The 20,954-nt window shown below is 45.0% G+C and overlaps 1 protein-coding gene across 8 annotated transcripts in view; it reads left to right on the forward strand.

The window, feature by feature from the left end:
* TENM3 (teneurin transmembrane protein 3) overlaps positions 1–20,954 on the forward strand; it is a 439,982-nt gene that overhangs the window by 408,211 nt on the left and 10,817 nt on the right. For all 8 annotated transcript variants that reach the window (XM_065899884.1, XM_065899885.1, XM_065899886.1 and 5 more), the window contains 3 exons: positions 8,722–8,897; positions 10,667–10,902; positions 18,675–18,971. In XM_065899884.1, coding sequence (XP_065755956.1) covers positions 8,722–8,897; positions 10,667–10,902; positions 18,675–18,971 — 709 coding nt within the window. The remainder of the gene's footprint in view (positions 1–8,721; positions 8,898–10,666; positions 10,903–18,674; positions 18,972–20,954) is intronic.

Raw genomic sequence — 20,954 nt, forward strand, 5'->3', positions numbered from 1 at the left:
AAATGAAGTATAACCTGGTGACTGAATGCAAGAGGGGAGGGAGAAGAGAATCTGCTGACCTAGCGACCGAGTGGGTAGGACATACAGGGAGGACGCAGGTTGGTAGAAACAGATGAGCTCTGATTTGGAAATTATGGCTTTGAGGGGACCGTAGTCCAGCCCAGCATGTGTTCGGAAACAGCCAATGAGAACTCAGGGCAAGTCAGTTCTAGAGACGTGGGCACGGGGCCCGTGGAAAGAGCTGAGCCCCAAGTGTGAATGAGATCTCGCTGGGGGGGAAACGTGTGAATATATGCATTTACAGACTAAGGTTTCCTATGGCTCAACAACGGAGACAGTACGAGTGTTCACACTTCAGGGTCGCCTTTTCTGCTACTGGACGCCATCCCCCCGATTATTGATGCCATCAGATCTGGGCCTCGCCTTGTGTGTTACCTCCCCTTCTGTATTTGTCCCCTCTTTGCTCCCTCATGTTCCTTAACTGCCTACGTCTGACCATCCCTCTGCTTTCCCTCCATCCTCACACTTTCCACGATATTCACTTTCTCTCATAAAGCTTGTGAACAGACAGCATTTTAGCCTAAATGTTATTTCATCTTAGATTCCCAGTCTACCCACTACATCTATTGTTTTTCCTCCCAATCCTTCCTTATTTCCAAATCATTGACATCCCGTTAGTTCTTTGATGCCTTTCTGTCTGTTCTCTATTTGCTGTCTTTTCTGAGAAGCAGCGTAAGCTGGTTGGGAAAAGGCATTCGGTTTGGAAACCAAGAACCTGGGTTCCAGCCTGACTTTGTCACTTACTCCCGTCTGTGTGACGCTGCGCAAGGCGTGGCACCTCTCTAAAATTCTGCGCCCTCACCTGTGAAATGCAAGGCTTCTTAGTAATTAAAGATTCTTGCCTGCTCTAAAAAAATGTGTGATTCTGCCATTTCTCCCCAACTTCTCCTAGGTCCCTGTCAAGGCTGATTCCAAAAGAAACAACATTTAAGAAGTTACCAGATTTCTTTTGCTAAAATAGTGTGGCATTTCAGCCAAACCTGGTATCTATTATGCCGCTGGTAGTCATAGCAATTTACAGTAATAAAATTTCTCTTTCCAAATGGGCTTCGTACTTTTGTTTTAACCTTTCCAGCTTTACCATAAGTCTTTCAAATCCACCTTGTCCTCACTCACTGCACAGCCATTTCCTGGGTGGGTCTCAGTGAGTGGCCAGGATACAAAGAGGAGAGCTCCGGAGAGGATGGGTTTGTCCTCTGAGCGCTCCCGGGCCCCATGGAATCAATCAAGGGGGACGAGGGCATGCACAGTTCTGTCTGACAGATTCTTTGGAACAAAAATTTCCCTGACATCCCCTCTCCAGCAAGTCTACATTTCAAGGCCTGGCCAAGACCTGTTATCTAAACAAATAAGACGTGTCCCACTCGTTTCAACCTTCCGTAGTCAATAAACATTTTCTAAATGGTTTGAATAAGATCCTGTCTTAATGAGGGCTCACCCACAATCTTTCAAACCACAAAGGGAACTAATTCTGGAATGTCCTGACTTGGATCCCTTTGTCTCAAGGCCTGTGAATTTCAGGGCTGGTCATTATCACCTCATCAACTCTCCCTGATAATGGTGATGACCACGCATTGGGCCCCTTTTCTTGAATTGGATCTTTGAAAAATATCGAAAATATTGAAAAATGTCCTGTCCATGACCATCTGTCACCAGGCTCAATGTTCAAAGTAAGGGCGGGACCAGAGGTGAGAAAGCAAAGATCTGCCGTTGTCTGTGGTCTTCTGAACTCATGTTATCTGGGTGTCCGTGGTCTTCTGAACTCATGTTATCTGGGTGTTGCCAAACAGGATAGTGGCTTGACTGTAGGCCGCTGCCCTTTCCGGGTTTATGAAGCAAACCAATGGCCAGAATTTTGCCCCATCGCAAGACCTCTGAATAAAATGCGACAGCAGCAGAGAAATGTGTGTGTTAACCCCTCTTTCCGCTCCCACCCTTGTAGTGCCACCCGTTCTCATCAGGATCCTCTTAGCCCTGGACACAAACATCATGTAAAATAATTCCTTCTTTCGTCTTTCTTATTTTGCATCTTCCCCATTATTTTTGGTAATGTGTAGGTAGCAGACAGCTAAGTACCAGATGAACCAATGATTTACGAGTTGGTTGATTGCTCTACTTCCCTTGATGATGGAAGCATTTTGCATTTTCTCTTCAGAACCTGACTTTTTGAGGATTTCTAACTGACAACATTGGTCCTGAACTCAAAGAAATTATGATTTGCCTGTGAGATCGCTGTTCAAATATACAAACCTCAGTTCCGTTCCCAGAACGCTTACACGTAAATTCTTTTGATAAGAGTGTTACAGATAGCATTGTTGCTATTAGGGTTCCAGACAGTCCACCACGAGAAGCTTAAGTCGGGTTCTGTTCTGGTTTTGCCGTTTGCGCACGTCCTTCACCAGGACTGCAGACCCGGGAGCGCTTTGTGCATGTGTTTGTGTTATGATGAGGTTGGTAATTTTGTTCTGCTTTACCACGACGACAGATAAGAAGCTATTATGGGTTAGCACTGTGAAAAAAGTATTGCCATACAGATGGCAAGGTTGGGGGCGGATTTTGTTTGGGGTTTTTTTTTTTTTTTTTGGTTTTGTAGGCTGTTAAACAATGAAAGGACATTGGATTAAAGGAACTCTGATAGATGGGAGAAAAGATTCTCCCTCTGTGTCGGGGGTACAGTGGGGGAAAGACAGGTTGATTATGTCTTTCCTGGGAATCCTTACTGGGACTCAAGTCTAAAAGCACACGGATGCAGCCCCACTCAGCAGCTTATTCCGGGTGGCCCTGGGGAAGACGCGGAAGAACCAGCCATGAATGGCTCCCATCCAGACCAACACCTCCTGGTGTCTCAGCTTCTCCAGACAGGCTGATTTGGACTAGAGAAACCAGTCAAAGGTGACACATGCGTTTAGCTGGCTGGTGTCCACTCCTCTACAGGTGAGGAGAATAAAGGTCTGGGAGAGGAGCATTGCCAACATTTTAGGAGTAAATACATACATTTGTCTCACCTTTGAGACCAGTTCAGCATAAGGCTGAATCGCAAGGCAAGGGGGACAGGGCAGCCCACTCAAAAGAGCCGCCCCTCTCAGGGCGATGGCTGCCTCTCTTCGCTGGTTTGCTTTCTTCTCTAAAGCCCTGCTCTCATGGACACAGATTTTTCTCAAAAACAGAAGGTAATTTTAGAAATGAAACATTTGATTAAAGAAGCCATGGGACTTCCCTGGCGGTCCAGTGGTTAAGACTCAGCGCTTCCACCGCAGGGGGCTCGGGTTCAATCCCTGGTCGGGGAACTAAGATCCCGCATGGCGCGCGGGGAGGCCAAAAAAAAAAAAGAAGAAGCAGCCATGTTATGGGGAAGCACTGAAGACAACAGATAATCCTGTGGAGTTTTAAAGAAAACTTGTTACCTTTGTTGAATGATGTTAGTTGACTCTACTGTAATGTATCAACTGAATTGAATGTTTGCTTTTGAACAAGACTTTTTCTGGGTAAGAGTTAAAAGACTTACAACAAGCTAACAGACAACAGAAATAAGTATATCAGATTTTTTTTTTTTTTTTTTTTTTTTTTTTTGCGGTACAGAGGCCTCTCGCTGTTGTGGCCTCTCCCGTTGCAGAGCACAGGCTCCGGACGCACAGGCTCAGCGGCCATGGCTCACAGGCCCAGCCGCTCCGCGGCATGTGGGATCTTCCCGGACCGGGGCACAAACCCGTGTCCCCTGCATCAGCAGGCGGACTCTCAACCACTGCGCCACCAGGGAAGCCCTATATCAGATTTTTTAATGCAACAAACTACATGTCAATTGTTACCTTATTCTTTTTATCTTTAGTAGACACTTTTAAAAGAAAAGAAAATAATTTTGTTGTGTCTGACTCACCAACACGTGGTGTATAATGAAGACAGGACTATAATAAATTAGTTTTGTTCTGATGTTTTAGACCACTTGCAAAAAAAACAGTTTTCAAGAACCTTGTTTCTACCTGAATACATTTGCGGTATCAATAGTCTATTGACCTTGGTTGGTGACAGTCTCAGTCAGTGTTTCTCTCCGTTGAGGAACCACTAGAAGATGTTTAATCAGAGAAGCGTGGTACTCGGGGCGGGTTTCGGAAGATGGATTTGGTAGCCGTGAGTATGGGGAGAGGCGACAAGACCAGCTTTTGAAATCTAGGGTGGCTGTGGGAGTGGGAAGATATGTGAGAGACATTGTGAAGGAAAAGTGAAGAGTTGGGAACTTCTGTCTGTAAAGGGAAGCGAGAGAGAAAATTTCACGTCAGAACGGAATCGGCGTCTTCAACTGAGAAGGTCTGAGGCTCTGGCTTTCCGGGGCATTTGTCGATAATCCCGCTGTTTAGGAAACGTAAAAAGAGATTTAAAAATATACCACAAAGGCTAAAACGGCAAGTCTAGGCAAAAAAACGCAAAATTAAAGACGAACAAACAGAGAAACATCAGTGAAGAGCGTCGCAAAGGTCGTGGGGAGCCTGAGGGATTTGCCTTTTCCAGCAAAAGGGGCCTTTGTCAAGAGGGGTCAACCGGGAGTAAAGAAGAGTGTGCTGTGCGATGAACTTGAAGCCGTGCGGCTGCGACCGGATGAGTGGAAAGGGGGGCATCAAGTTGATGTTCTAGTCAGATTCCCTGGAGCCTATCGTACTGTAAATTCAAGAAGCTCATAAAAGAAAACCATGTCTCAGATCTACAAGCTGGGCAGGCCTGGTTCACCAGCGAGGCCAAGCAACATTCCGTAGAGCCGCGAAGCTGCGCGGAAGCAGAGAGTATGTCCAGAGGCGTGTGTTTGATGGGAAGGCCCCTGTTAGCACCCGGGATCAAAGCTTTTCAGAGGACAGGCGAACATCGGCTGCTGCGTTGTTTTTCTGCTTTTGCCAGAGAAGGGATCGCCTGCCACGTCTGAAAGGCATCTCGGCCCCTTGTTCTCTCTCCCTCCCTTATCCGGCATCCCCTGGCAATTCTAATGGCTGCCATCCATCTTGTTGCATTTCCGTTGTCATAGATGTGAATCTGTGCAGAAGTTTTCACAGATCCACAGTGAAATGGAAAAAATAACTAATGATGGGGAGAACATTTTCATAAAGCTTTACTGGTCCTTGTCAAGAACTTTCACCCTGAAGTTAGGTCCTTTCTATCTGTGGCATGAGTAAATGGCCTTTCTTTATGAAATGATGCTAGTTATAGGTGAGGAGTTTTTATTTAAAAACTCTCTGTTGGGCCCCAGTTTTATTTTTTGTACTGGTTTGTGGAATCGGCAAGTCTGGGAAGGATTCCCTGCTTGACGTGTCGCCCCGCCCCTGGGCTCCTTTACACCGAATTAAAGCCTTGCTTCCCTTTAAAACCTTCATCACAGTCCCGGGTGATGAGCCTCCCTCTACCGTATCAGGGACCCTACGCGGACCCTCCGCTTCAGTGGGCTCTTCTGCTCCCTGACCTCACAGCCCGTCCGTCCTCAGTCCTCTGCACCCTCTCCCCGGCTGTCTTCCTGGCTGGAATGTGTCCTGTGCGCCTGTATAAATCCGCATCGATTTCAAGGCCCAGCTTAGGTCCCCACCTTGAGGTGGCCCTTCCCTGCTCTGCTCCGTCACCTGCCCTCAGGGGGTGGGGGGACTCTGGACCACCAGACTTCTGATGCTCTGTGTACCCACAATCCCCTCGCACCGTAACTAGCCCACAAAGCTTATTCAGAAACTGGTAGGTGACTGGCGGGGTAGATGCTCTGAGGGCCCTTCCGAAATAGCAGCTTTCCTGGCCGGCCCTGTGCGAGCCCTTCAGCCCTTTTAGTGCCTTAACGTAGATGCAGCCGCCCGTCTGAAGGCACAAATTGAGGACTTCCAGGGCTAAACTGTGAAACTGGGCCACTAAGATGCCAGCTTAACCCTCTGTCATTCTAACTGCACCGCCTACAAAGGCTGCTCGTACTTTTATTTTCCAAAGGACCAAAGGCTGACAGGTTAGTGTCTGAATGTGCAGCATCCCATGCTCTATGGCCATGCACTCAGCATCCTGTGATAGGAGATGCCTGCCCAGCAGGACAGGGAACGTGGGGTAGGCCAATGAAAGAGCAGAGGCAAAGGTTGGAGAAATGCTTTCTGCAGGAGAAAGGTGACAGACCTGCTTTAGATTGAATGGAGCTAGAAAACATAAACCAGCAAAGGGGTCGATAAAGGGCAGGTGAGTGACAGCAGCAAGAATGAACCAGCAGAGTGCTGGCAGGCGGCATCACCTGTGTAAAGCTGCCGTTCTCCACTTCAAGTCAAGCCCTGTGCTTTACAGAAGGGCTAAGGGACCTGGGTCCAGTGCATGAAAGTTCCAGTTACGGCCCCATCGTGAGATGCAAAGAGAGCCAGATCAAATCACCTGACCACATCATATTTTCCACCTGTAAAATGGGAAGGGGGTGCGGGCATAGCGCAGCACTGAACTGCCTTTTACGTAGGAGCATTCCAAAGGATGTTACTTTATTTTTTCAATTTTTCTATAGCTTCTTTTTTTTTCTTCCAGTGTTATTGAGATATAATGGACAGACAGCACCGTGTAAGTTTAAGTGTACAGCATCGTGATGGGGCTTCCATACATCCTGAAAGGATTATCACAATAAGTTTAGTGAACGTCCATCATCTCCTACAGATACAACATTAAAGAACTAGAAAATACACATTTCTTGCTTGTGATGAGAACTCTTGGGATTTTTCTCTCTACAACTTTTATACATAACCGACAGCAGTGTTAATTCTGTTTATCACGTTGTGCATTACATCCCTAGTACTTCCTTATCTTAGGGTGTTCGTTTCTTTAAAACACAATAGCTTATTTTTCATCGTATCCTATGAGAAATGTAACGCGCTGCAAGAATTACGTCCAGGTCAAGATTGCACTTTAAGCGGGTTTGGTCAGTAATTCTGTAACTGCTTTGCTGCATAATAAACCCACGCTTGTTTGTTTCAAGAGTAATAATTTCTTCAAAAAAGCAGTTTTGGTTTCTTTCGCTGATGCCTTAATCTGCTGGGGGCATTTGGGCTGCTGGAGAGGGAAGGGAGTCCGCTCTTTCACTTCAGCTCTGCCTTTTATGGGTCCAAACAATGATTACACTCAACGGCGCATTTTCTCTCTTTCTCTCTCTCTTTCTCCCTTTCTCTCTTTCTCCATCCGTCGCCCGCCTCTTTCTCCTGAGTGCCCGTTTCTTCCGCTGACGAAGCAGCAGGGCGAGTTGTCAGGTCAAGTCAGGCAAGCCCACCATCTGAGTGATGCTGTCCCCACTGAAGTAACGGGCCCTGAACAGACATCCGTCTCCTTCCTCCCTTGCCTTCCTAGCTCCGCCATGACATTGGAGACATAGAGTCTGCTCCTAATTCCTATAACCACATTTTTCAAAGCTAATTTTTGCAGTCTAGAAGCCCTCTCTCCTTTTATTCCAAAGTATCATTTAAGTCCTTTTTTCTACCCCTTATTCCCTTGTTGCCCCGTGTTTACACCCATTATTAGGATCCTCTTCACTGTTTTTCCTCCTCTGGTAACTTCTGTCTTTCATTAATAAGATTCTTTCTCTCCTAGTTCTGCATCTGGGCTTATTTTAAGTAGGGCATGGTTCAGGTTTCCATTTCACTTAGACCTTTTATTGATGAAGCAGCCTTAGTATTAATATGAAATCCAATCTTAAGTATATTTTTTGTCCCAAGGAAGTCCCTGATTTTTCATCCAGAATTTACATTTTTTTCCCTTTCTTCAAACCACCTTGTCATTTTTGAAATTTTCTCTGGTGCTGCCACCAATAGAAAAGTCACCCCCAAAATCAAGTTTTTAGTAAAATGTTGTATCTGTAATGCATATTTATGATAATAAGATAGCTTTTTAAATATATCCTAACACTTAAATTATAGGTGCCTCTTATATTTATATGCTAAAAAAAAAAGTGAGGGTATCATAAAAAAGCAAATAGTCATTAAATGTCAGGAAATATTACATCTCATTTCAGTAAACATGATAAATCATCATCCAAGATATCACCCATTCCTACAACATGAGTATAGACAAGATAGATTATCTCCAGCCCGCCAACATTAAGTCCCAATTTGCCATTATAAAGTAGGTCAATCACTGAGAAATAAAGTCTCTAGAAAAGGCCTTATTATATTAATTTGTTGAAGATGTCTCAGGATACCAAAGGAATATCTTTACATATGCAAATACTTACATGCATGTACATATACTGCTTTACAAAATTATATATATTTTTTTCCATATTGCACTGCCATAGAGGGCATAAGTTAGTAAAACTTTCAAAAAGGATATAACAGTGAATTAAATCTACTTTATAGAAAATATGGAGGGATACTACGAAATTTAATACCAGCAAACATGTTCCCTTTGAAACAGCAAATTAGATGTGCAGTTGGAATGTGGTCACACGTGAGAGAATGGCGTGCTGGGGAGGGGAGCGGCTCTGTTTACTCCTGCCCTCGCCGGTGAGGCTTCTCTGTGTTAAGCAGGCTTCCGATCACTTCAAAGCATGTTTGAAGTCCTCACTGCACAGCTCGTGCACAAAGACGAATAGTCTTCCAAATGTGTGCGGCTACTGTTGCCGCAGACGCTCTCACGAGTAAGAAGAACTTGCAGTTTCCTATTTAATGCCGAGTTCATGCCTCTTTTATTCAGCTATGACAGTGAAGGTCGTCTGACAAATGTGACATTTCCAACCGGAGTGGTCACAAACCTCCATGGGGACATGGACAAGGCTATCACAGTGGACCTTGAGTCATCCAGCCGAGAAGAAGGTGTCAGCATCACTTCAAACCTGTCCTCCATCGACTCATTCTACACCGTGGCTCAAGGTAAACACGAAAGCAGAGCTTTCAATGGCCCAGTTTAAAATACTACTGGTGGGGCTTCCCTGGAGGTCCAGTGGTTAAGGCTTCACCTTCCAATGTAGGGGGTGCGGGTTCGATCCCTGGTCGTGGAGCTAAGATCCCACATGCCTTGGGGCCAAAAAACCAAAACATAAAACAGAAGCAGTATTGTAACAAGTTCAATAAAGACTTTAAAAATAGTCCACACCAAAAAAAAAAAAACTCTTTAAAAAGTAAAATACCACTGGTACCCGGGTAGAAAGTGGCAACCCCCATTTTATAAGATGAACCAGGAAAGAGAAGGTGGAAATATAAACCCCTAGAGATATTGATGAGATAGTCTAACGTCTACGTGTATTGTTTATTTAGTAATATATACGTATGTAAAATCACATAATATCTAAAACAATCTGTTAACCTAGAAATTACGGTTTTTTTCTTTCCCATTTAATAAAACACGTTAATTCCCACTCTTCACTTGCATCTAAAGGCCCTTTGGCATCATCATCACCGCCATGGAAGGCCAGCAGTCTGAGCTTTCCGAATCCGTGCACGATGCAGCGTTTGAATCCGCATCTCATGCCATCACTGGAAATTGTATACCCATATGTGTAATAGCTCAACTTCCCATTTTTTCATTCAGTCTGTAGGTATATATGTCCAATAACTCCATGATGGAACCTCCCACCATATTCCCTTTTGATGTAATCTTGAAAAGGCCTGTTTACAATGACAATTGCAACTGTGAGGTCATTGCTCTAAGACTTATTGCTAAATCTGAGTTAAGCTTCTCCTCTTTTTTTTTTTTACCAATTCTGTCAGTTAATCTCTACAGTCATCTAAAATCAGTATTGCTTGAATTCATTGCTTCCCCAAATGGTCCTATATTATTCAAAATTTTTAAGTTGAGGCAGTAGCCTACAATATGAGAGGGTGTTTTGTACAAAATATGACTTCCATTTTTTTTTTTTAGTTTATTTGTTTTTGGCTGCATTGGGTCTTCGTTGCTGCGCGTGGGCTTTCTCTAGTTGTGGCGAGCGGGGGCTACTCTTCGTTGCAGTGCGCGGGCTTCTCATTGTGGTGGCTTCCCTTGTTGAAGAGCACAGGCTCAAGGCACGCGGGCTTCATTAGTTGTGGCACGCAGGCTCAGTAGTTGTGGCGCACGGGCTTAGTTGCTCCGTGGCATGTGGGATCTTCCCAGACCAGGGCTTGAACCCATGTCCCCTGCATTAGCAGGCAGATTCTTAACACTGCACCACCAGGGAAGCCCGACTTCCTTTTTTAAAGTCAATTTCAGGGGGAAATATCTCCTTATATTTTTGGTATAGAAGGTACAGATATTAACTCGTTTCAAAACATCTTTAACAAAAGATATAGGGATGAATATTGGGAAGATGTCTTCTAAACCCTTGGAGGAGACACACCAGCCTCTGAAAAGAACACATACTTGGTTCTTTGCAAAACATTTACTGGAGGTCGAACCTTCATTTATTTAATCAGGCAAATAAAGTAGAAAAGGACTTTAAATTCCCCTAAAGTTTGCCTTTAACATTCAGCCAAATCTGTTACAGCATGAGATGCCAGAAATCGAAGTTGTTTTGTTATTTTCTAAAAGGATATCATTAAGTACTTTTCATTCCCTTATAAATGGAGTCCAGTCAATGTTTTAGAAATTCATATCACTTCTAACCCCACAAACGATCTGGTGTTTAATGCACACCTACAGTTCATGTTTTCTGCTGCTTGTTTTCTAGATCAGTTAAGAAACAGCTACCAGGTTGGTTACGACGGCTCCCTTCGAATCCTGTACGCCAGTGGCCTGGATTCGCACTACCAGACAGAGCCACATGTTCTGGCCGGCACAGCTAACCCAACAGTTGCCAAAAGAAACATGACTCTTCCTGGTGAAAACGGTCAGAATTTGGTGGAATGGAGATTCCGAAAAGAGCAAGCCCAAGGCAAAGTCAACGTCTTTGGTCGAAAGCTCAGGGTAAGTCAGTGTCAGAGCGAGGTGACAGCCACCCGGTCCTCTGTGTCATGCAGTGGCCTGTCCGGGAGGGCAGGCCTAGGACTCATCTCCTGTTCACACTCAGGGTAACACCTTACCTTAGAGCATGAGTTACAGCCAACCATCAAGCCATCAGATCACTCATAGAAAAAGCCAACTATTTGAGAAAAGCGTTTTCTTAATATAGCTTTGATTAAAAATCAGTTCTTCCCATAGAGAATGGACTTGAGGATATGGGGAGGGGGAAGGGTAAGCTGGGACAAAGTGAGAGAGTGGCATGGACATATATACACTACCAAATGTAAAATAGCTAGCTAGTGGGAAGCAGCCTCATAGCACAGCTCCGTGCTTTGTGACCACCTAGAAGGGTGGGATAGGGAGGGTGGGAGGGAGATGCAAGAGGGAGGGGATATGGGGATGTATGTATACGTATAGCTGATTCACTTTGTTATACAGCAGAAACTAACACACCACTGTAAAGCAATTATACTCCAAAAAAGGTGTTAAATTAAAAAAAGAAAATCAGTTCTTCCCTGGGAGATTAGGGTAGTGCATGTAGCACAATTCCAAATAGCCTGGATGGCCGACAGATTCTTGTTTTACTGATATTGCCCTAATAATCTTACGATTTTCCTTTACCCACTCAGGAGTGATGGCTTCCTAATGGGATGGGGATGGGTAAGAGTTGGATGAAATATTAAAAGTATTCCAAGTCATAAATATGTATCTTGAAAGAGGTGGGTTGGCCTTTGAAAGTTGGATCCTTCCTTTGCATTCTCAATATTTTTAAAGTACAGCTTAGGCACCTAGAAGAGGACCAACGTCGGAAACCCCCTGCCACCTCCTCCCTGTTGAAGGGAAACCCAAACTGACGTCACTGTTCTGAGAAGTGTGATGACACTGCTGAGTACGCTCGTGTAATTGACCTCTGCAAAATGTTCTCTGTGTTGCCTTCTTAGGTGTTTTTATTCCTCCATCTCACATTGTGGGCCAACGAGATCTAGAAAGCAAGCTGTGCTTTAGGATAGCTGTTTGGTAAAGACATCATAGATTAACTACTAAAACACGGGTTACAAGGAACCACCTTCAAACCACTATAAACTGAACCAGATTCATTCTTTCTATTAGCAAACAGATTTTCATTTATCAGATAAATGTAGATAACTATTCCTAAAATTACTTCCCTTGCTGTTTAAAAAAAAGTTCCTTAAAATCAAGGAGAGACAAAAAACATGGAGGATACCATTCATGTCCTTTTTTCAGCACCAAAAAATGGTTAAATTATTATTATTATAACAGGCCAACATTATTTCCCAGGACAAGCCCTCATGGTAAGAAACAGCTACTACATATTGTCTCTGGCTATTTCCAAGAAATAGAAATGAAGTGAGAAGGAATCAGTGCATCAGATAGACTGTCCAACTCACAGTTACATTCTAATTCCTCTTCAGTTGCAAGGCAGGGGTTGGGACTCTAAATGCATGGTCTTCTGAAACCAGTGTTTTGCTCCCACTTCACCCGTCTCCCAGGCTATGGGAGCCTGGATGCCCTAGCTCCGGGGCCCTGCACCAGGAGTTCTGGTGGATAGGAGCTGGGGAGGCTGGAGGGAGGTTATCCCGTGAGAAGGGCCAGAAGAAGATGGAATAGAACCTCAGAAAGAAGAGCATGATTAAGGGGCAAGTAACATGATGGGAAGAAAACAAGCTCCAGGCTCATTCCGGGGTCGCTTTCAGAGGGTCTTGGTCTGTTACCAGAGTCAGCGCCAGCCCCGGCCTTTTCTTCTGCCGAAACAAGGAACTGAGCTGCCTGCGTGCCTGTCGGCTGCTACCACTGACCGCTGCCCCTGGGCCATGCTTCCTTGGGTCACTGCAAACTGGAAGCTAGTTCACAGGCTTTGTCTTAGTCAGCTACCCCTACAGCAAGTGTGGTGTGCCCGTACACACACATACACACACGCACAGAGTCCCACGTGTACCTGGACACGGGACTTACTTCATCAAAAGACACGAAGCTTCTGCTCGCATTTGTGCTCAAAAAATGTGGGTTCTAGATCAGGCTCCACTTTTTACTAATAATAAATCTTATAGGACAGTCCTAACATCTGTAAAGCTCATTTTCCTTACCTATATGATGATATCCATATTATGACGGCAATAATACGACATTGTGTAGATAATATCCTGACCTTATGACACAGACACGATATAGATTAGCTGTATTATGGATAAATATAATTTGCCCTACCCTGCCGCCGTCTCACACAATTGTTACAGAACAAATGAGATAATGTGAAAATCCTTGAAAAACGAAAGGCATGATTACATATTCTGTAACCCTAACCCAGAGAATCTGAACCATGGGCACAAACAGTGGGCATTTATTCCCACCCAACAGATGGATAGGAAAAATCCGGTTAACTCACTTGTTACGAAAACACAAGAAAGATTATGGGAGATGCTTTGCCCAGAAACTGACCACGTAACATGTGGCCCACTGTTCTTTGAGACAAGCTAGTCTAAGTGCATCCTTCTTTTTCCTTTTTAATACTGATTTTCTAGACATAAAAAAGGAATTAAGAAGAGTAGAGGAAAAGAGGAAAAAGCCGATTTTAAGTCTCTGATTCTCAGTCTCAGATTCTAAATGAAGAAAACACCTCCCTTTGGGGAGGAAGAGGCCAGTGCACACAGGCATGGGTGTGAGTTTCTTTCCAAATACCAGAACGACAATGCCTCAGCAAGTCATTTCAGAAGATACGCTATTTAAAACGGCCTGTTCGTTCACACTGAAAGGAGATTTCCAGCTGATACTTGTGATGGCTCACATAGAGACAGTGCCAAGATCACAAGGGAGGGTTGCGTACTTTCAAGAGCGATATGGGAACATATGTTTATGTATAACTGATTCACTTTGTTATAAAGCAGAAACTAACACACCATTGTAAAGCAATTATACTCCAATAAAGATGTAATAAAAAAAAAAGATAAGATTGGATGTGCTAGCTCGGCTTGCTAATTTCATCCTCTGTGGATTCTAAGAGAGGAATTCTAGGGAGAAAGCAATGGTGTGAAAATCTCGTTGGGGGACTGGACCTGGAATCTGCCAAGTTAGGGCGCAGAGGAGGAAGGAGGGGCATGACGCGAGGCCACCAGGGCCTCTGAATCAGAAATCAGAGTCAGAATCAGCCCGAAAAGCCGCCCGTTTTTACTCCACCCTTTCCTGAAACAGAGGACGTCTCGTCTCTTACCTTTCATTATCTTCTAGCAGAAACGTCTTTTCATTTTTAAGTTACTGGCCTAAATCTAGCTATGGGCCTGACACAGGGTGGGCACTCAAATATTTATTCAATAAATGAAAGAATGAGGAAGAGCCAGCCTTAGAATCGGGTTATTTCATTGCCTCTAGATCTTCCTCAGAGAGAAGCTGTAGGAATAGCAGCACATCCTTGCAGATGTTTGACTGCAGGAGACCTAACACTCAGTTGAATAGATCACATGGATATAATAGGTATAACACTAGATGGAGTGGTTTAAAAAGAAAAAAAAAAAAAAGGCAAGGAGTACAAAAGGAAAAATTATACAAGAAATGAGCAACATGGAAAGCATTTTCTGTGAAACTGCATTAAGGGAAAGGGGGTTGGATACATAGGGATACCCAGCAGAGGCAATCGTGGCAGAGATGTGGGAAAACAGAACAAAGATGAGACAATTCCTTAGCTTACTCGCTTGTACCTACATTTTTTTAAAAAAAGACATGCATAATAGTTGCTTGTCCTTGTCTTACAGTATTTGGTAAACAGTCCTAATTTTTGTCAGTGTTGGACTTTAGAGCCAGCCTTTGATCAATTCCCAAAAATTGTTATGTTATCCTAATAATAAAAGTCATCTTCTAAACTTGCCCAGAATTCTGATGCTTAAAGGAAAACATTTAGTGGATTACGTGAAAAAGAAATTCTCGAAACTTGAAGGCCAAAAGGGTGTTTCGAGGCATGCGTAAATATGATAGCTTATTTAACTCTTATTATGCCCATCACGTTTGTGTGACGTCCTGTGTCTCACTTTCGTCTGACTGGCAGGGGGCCTAGAGTGGGATGGTGCGAGCAGTTAGCACTTGCTGGTGTGTGGAGGGGACACAGAACCGCCTGCAGACGGTTGATGTTCTAACAAGGACACCAGGGAGTTGACATAGTGTCACAAACATTCTGGATACCTGAATACAGCCTGACTGTGCTTCGTGTCGTCAAACATACAGACATTGTTTTAACCTCTTCATGCCTCAGTTTTTCAAGCGTTACAGAGGGAAAATACCTACTTCCCGATATCAAAGGGGCATTGTGATTGATTGCAGGCATGCTGGACATGATCTTTGAACATGGGGATTTTCCATGCTTACTTAAAAGAAACGCTGTAGGGCTTCCCTGGTGGCGCAGTGGTTGAGAGTCCGCCTGCCGATGCAGGGGACACGGGTTCGCGCACCGGTCCGGGAAGGTCCCACATGCCGCGGAGCGGCTGGGCCCGTGAGCCATGGCCGCTGAGCCTGCGCGTCCGGAGCCTGTGCTCCGCGACGGGAGAGGCCACAGCAGTGAGAGGCCCGCGTACCGCAAAAAAAAAAGAAAAAAAGAAACGCTGTATATCACAAAGGAATTCATGGTGAGCTTTTATCCAGACACAACATTTGGATTCATTTTTATGTAGCTGGAGGTATCGTAACGATCTGATAGAAGGTTTTTCATCTTAGGTGAACTACTCAGTGTAACTTGATATTTTTTTATGTTAAAAATATTTATTAAAAGGCCACTGGGGCAACAATGCTGGTCCTCTATGATTGTCAAAAAAAAGTTTGCAAAATAGTTGTGATTTCATACAGATGCAGTTAAGCGCACTGTGTTCCAGATGGAAATGTCCTTTGACTTGTGCATTTTGTCTGCAACACCCAAAGGAGAACGTGCGGGCAGGTTTGAGAGGGATGGAAAAAAACAAAACATCTGTTAGTATCTTCTGAAATGTTACCTATTGAATAACAGTGGCTGGTGTCTGGAAACAGAACAGTTAAAACCTTGGCTTGTGTTGTGAACGTGGAGAAAAACACAGCCACATTCTCATTCTTTCCTCATTTCTTCAGTTGGAGGACACAAGAAAGGCATTTGTCTGGATAAAAAGAAAAATGTTAACTGCTATCCAGATGTTTGGTCTCGCGGTGCTTCTAGATGTTTCCATATGGTGACATGCGTGGTGTGGCAGCGTTAGATGTTCTCCTGGACGCTTTGGTGTTGTGCAGCCAGAGTCCCAAACCAGAGCGACAAATCAGAAGCCCGGTGGTGGGCGCAGGCGTGCAAAGAAGGGGTCCCAGGCCTGCCTCTGGCCCCTCTCCCTTCCTGACCAAGCAGCCATACCAGATCTGCAGAGCAGATTTCCTGTACTCTACCCGTAGGAAATACTGCAGAGGCAAAGGAGGGTTCAGGAAGGCAATAAAGACTCGAGATACAAATTAAAATGAATACAAGTAAAACGCAAACAGATGGGGTGCGACTGCGGGCTGCAGTCCATGGAAACTAACTACACAGGCGGTCTCGCTTGGCTATTCGTAGCCTGGAATAACCTGAGGACGGAAAAAGGAGGGCAAACCTAAACGCTCTGTTGTTTTGTTTTGTTTTTTAAATCACAATGTGAGAAAAACGAGCCCTAGGAAACCATTTAAATTGTGCAAAGCCTCTTCCTTAAGGCATCACAAGTGTGCAAATAGAAGCTGAAGAGCTGGATTCTGCCAGTTCAGTATTGAGCTCTTTGATATCAAATCACATCTGTAAAACTACAGACTTAAAAATACATCCTTGTAAGCTAGTAGCTTCTTTCCGAGGTACACAAAGCATCCTGCAAACCTAAACTCGTATCAAGTCTCACAACATTCACAGAAGGCCGAGCAGCTATTCTGCAGAAATTTCCACTTGGGAAAACAGAAGCCCGGAAAGCCTTCAGCTGGCTGGTCAGAATCATATAAACTCACTGAGAGCCCAGGGCCTCGCTGCTTCTAGACCTTGTGGTGTGTGGAAATGGGGCTTTCGGACTCCTGGCTGCCCCCTCCGACACAGGTACACACCCCACACCAACACATACCAGTTGCTCTATGGCTCGAGGGGTTTTTCTTTTTCCTGCATCAGCTGGATGTGCAATGACAGAACTGAAAACTTAAGGGCTCCTCACTTGCATCCAGGGCTCTGCTTTCTCATTCGTTGTGAATCATCTGGGTGCTTCCCCGGCACCCTGACCCCGACCGCTTTGCCAGCTAGGCGTGAACTTCTTTTCAGCTCATATCTTTACCCTTCCATGGACTTCACAGTACCCCCCCCTGAAGAGCTAATTGGAAAAGTTTAAATAAAGCTTAAGGAGAATTTTTTCATGGGCCTTGTTCAATGGCCGTGATACAAGGCACAAGTTTTTATCCCAGATTTTACATACATATACGTGTATATTATGTATGTACATACATATATATTTACATATATTGGTGTGTGTGTGTGTGTATGTATAAGTGGTGGATATATGTGTGTGTGTGTATAAGTGATGTGTATGTGTGTATAAGTGGTGTGTGTGTGTGTGTGTGTGTGTATAAGTGGTGGATATATGTGTGTGTGTGTGTAAGTGGTGTGTGTGTGTGTATATAAGTGGTGTGTGTGTATAAGTGATGTGTATGTGTGTGTATAAGTGGTGTGTGTGTGTGTGTGTGTGTGTGTGTAAGTGATCAGCTGGAACTGTCTGTTTTGAAGGTTCTAGCTAGGACATGGTCAAGTAAAATTAAGATTTTCCCATTTAACTTGTAACAATCCGAACAGTTAACAAGCATTTTGGTATGGACAAGCCACCATCACCACAAAGGTGCAGTAGAAAACCAAAGAATGGACTGGCCCTCGTCTTCTGCAAACGCTGTAGACCATGTGTAAAGTAGAATTTAACCAAGGCCACATGTCCACCACAGTAACAGATGCTGGCTGGTGTGTGCCCTGGACCACAGACAGTAACAGCCAGATGTAGTCAGAGATTCTGGACATGACACAGAGACCCTACGACAACAGCATGGGGCTAGATTTGTAAAGTAAGCACAGTGGTCAGACTGTGTAGATGTGGGAGTGAAGGATTTGAAGTCCTTGCCAGTGAACCAGATGTTATCAAAGAAAAATGCATTCCAAAAAATTGTGACACTTCAGCACTTAGTCAAAAACAAGGATCATGTTTGTAACCTCCTGCTATTTCAACTAATTAATAATTTACAGTAATGTGGGTTCCACATTATCTGCTCTTAACTGCTCCTCGAAGGGCTAGAATCACGTTTACCACCATTTTATTTAATGTAGCCATGATTAATCTAGTAAGCAATTATTTCCCAATGTCTTCTGGGTGGGGCGGGGCAGGGATTTGAGTAATGTGCAGAGATGTCAGGTTTACCACCTTCGTATCTTCTGAGCAAACTTTAAAGCAAATGCATTTCGGCTTTTTTCTTATCGGTTGCTTAAGGTTACAAAATTTAATTGAAAAGGTTTTGAACAAATGCCAGGCTGTATTTCTGCTTAATGAAACCTTTTAAAAGAGCAGTTAATCTACTGCCTTGCACTTGTACCCAAGAAGTTGCTAAATTAGTTTACTGACAAAGAGAATCAATCGTCATAAACGGTGTTTGAACAATAGTGGGGACGCTGAAGAGTAAAAAGCGGCTGGTATTGGAACAGCATGATTTATTTTATCCTCTTGTTTGTGTGGTAACAGGTTAATGGCAGAAACCTCCTTTCAGTTGACTTTGATCGAACAACGAAGACAGAAAAGATCTATGATGACCACCGTAAATTTCTCCTGAGGATCGCCTATGACACATCAGGGCATCCGACTCTCTGGCTGCCGAGCAGCAAGCTGATGGCCGTCAATGTCACCTATTCATCCACGGGTCAAGTGGCCAGCGTCCAGCGAGGAACTACGAGTGAGAAAGTAGATTACGACGGACAGGGGAGAATCGTTTCCCGGGTTTTTGCTGACGGGAAGACATGGAGTTACACGTACTTGGAAAAGGTACGCCTGCACACCGAGGGTAAACACAGGTATTTTCCAGCAGTCACCCAAGCACACTTCCGGGGGGGCCAGTGTCACGTGACTGAGCCCCGCTTGTTATTCTGAGTACCCACGTGTAAATCACATCTGTAGAGCACTGATGAATTTCTGCATTAGCCACGGTGTTTCTCCTCAGTTAAGTTCTCCTCTCCGAAACCCTTTTACGTGATTTGTGCTGTGAACAAACAAGCCACAACAGCGCCCACCTGCCAACCTCATACGTCAACAACATTCACAGACTAGACCTTGAGCTTGTTAGTCATTTGTAAATCATCTCCGTGCGAGCTTTTTCATTTGAGAAAGAGCCTTACGCATTCGCACAGTTAAAGCTGTCAGTTTTGCGTTGTTGCCCGCAGAGCTTCGACATAACCATAAAAAGCACATACACCCGACTTATGCATTAGTAACCAAAAGAGGCTGTTTTTTAAGAAAGCCACGCGTCTGGTCCTCTGTGGCCTCTCCCCTTTCTTCTGCATGTAAAGGGCAGCCATTCTCGAGACCTGTGCACGACACCAAACAGGACTACGTGTGCAGAATGCCAGGTCGTAGATGCCAGCTTCCGGGTGGTGACTGGGGTCAAGAGAGAATGAAAGTAAGAGGAAAGAGGAGGGACTTCCCTGGTGGTCCACCGGTTAAGAATCCTCCTTCTAATGCAGGGGATGCGGGTTCGATCCCTGGTCCGGGAACTAAGAGCCCACACGCCACGGGGCAACTAAGCCCACGCGCCACAACGGCTGAGCCCGCGCGCCCCAAGGAGAGATCCCATGTGCCTCAACTAAGACCCGAAGCAGCCAAAAATAAATATTAAAAAACAAAGAAGAAAGAACAATAGAGGAAAAGACCACCCCTCTGTAGTTCCTTTCTGAAGAAGTAGAATCCACCAAGAAGCATATCCATGGGAGGTTTCACCTGCCTTTGCGATGCAGGTTCGCACTGGCTTTGCGTTCGGGTGCCTCTCAGCTCAGGGCACCCACACTGCCTGCGGCCACACGGCAGCAGAGGCACAGACACAGCTCCCAGCCTCACTGCCTGCCCCTCCTCGGTTACACAGAATAACCCCGTCCTCCGAACACTCACACGCACGTCACTGTCGCGCTCACTCGCCCCGTGGTGTCTCCACCAGAGATGCTCTGGACCTACCTCTCCCCTGCACCTGAGCCGTCCTGGCTACTTCCTCTTCCTGAGGACCAGTTCGTGTTCAGAGTTCACCTTCAGGCAGCCCGCTAACTCTCCAGTGCTTCCAGCTACCACCCTACTTGCCAATTTCTCCTCTTGCAAACCCGCCTATGTGCCGTCCTTAGAAGAGACGCACCCCTGAGACCACGGAGGAGACCCATTAGGTGACAGTTTCCCTCCAGACTCGTCATCACACGCTATGGTTAGTCCTCCGGCTGTTATTTGTTGAGAGAGCACAGAGTAAGCCCCCTCCACACTTACCTTCCTGAGAGCAAATCCCGACACCTGGAGAATAGCTCATCCTGCAACCTACAAGCCCCGAGAACACTCCTGCCTGAAGTTGCTGGGAGTAGAACACTACCTCATTCTGCAACACTCTTCCCAATTTAAATTAAGCGCATTACAGAGAAGAGCGACAGAAATATAAACCCCCAGACTGGGAATTCCCTGGCGGTCCAGTGGCTAGGGCTCCGTGCTGCCAATGCTAGGGTGTGGGTTTAATCCCTGCTCGAGGAGCTAAGATCCCGCGAGCCGAGCAGTGAGGCCAAAAATAAATAAATAAATAAACAAACAAAATAAACTCTCAGGCCCCCAAAATTGAGAGTGGTGACCGTAATGTGACTGAAAAATCTTTAAAGGGAGCAAAGGGGCGTGTGACTGGTAAGGGCCACTGTCACAAAATGACACCAGCAGTGACCGAGATCACGTCCATGTATCAACAGGGATGAGAAACGCCAACAAGCACTTTCTCACCATCTCTCCCAAATC

The sequence above is a fragment of the Phocoena phocoena genome, chromosome 21 (genome assembly GCF_963924675.1).
Source record: "Phocoena phocoena chromosome 21, mPhoPho1.1, whole genome shotgun sequence".
NCBI classification, from domain to species: Eukaryota; Metazoa; Chordata; class Mammalia; order Artiodactyla; family Phocoenidae; genus Phocoena; species Phocoena phocoena.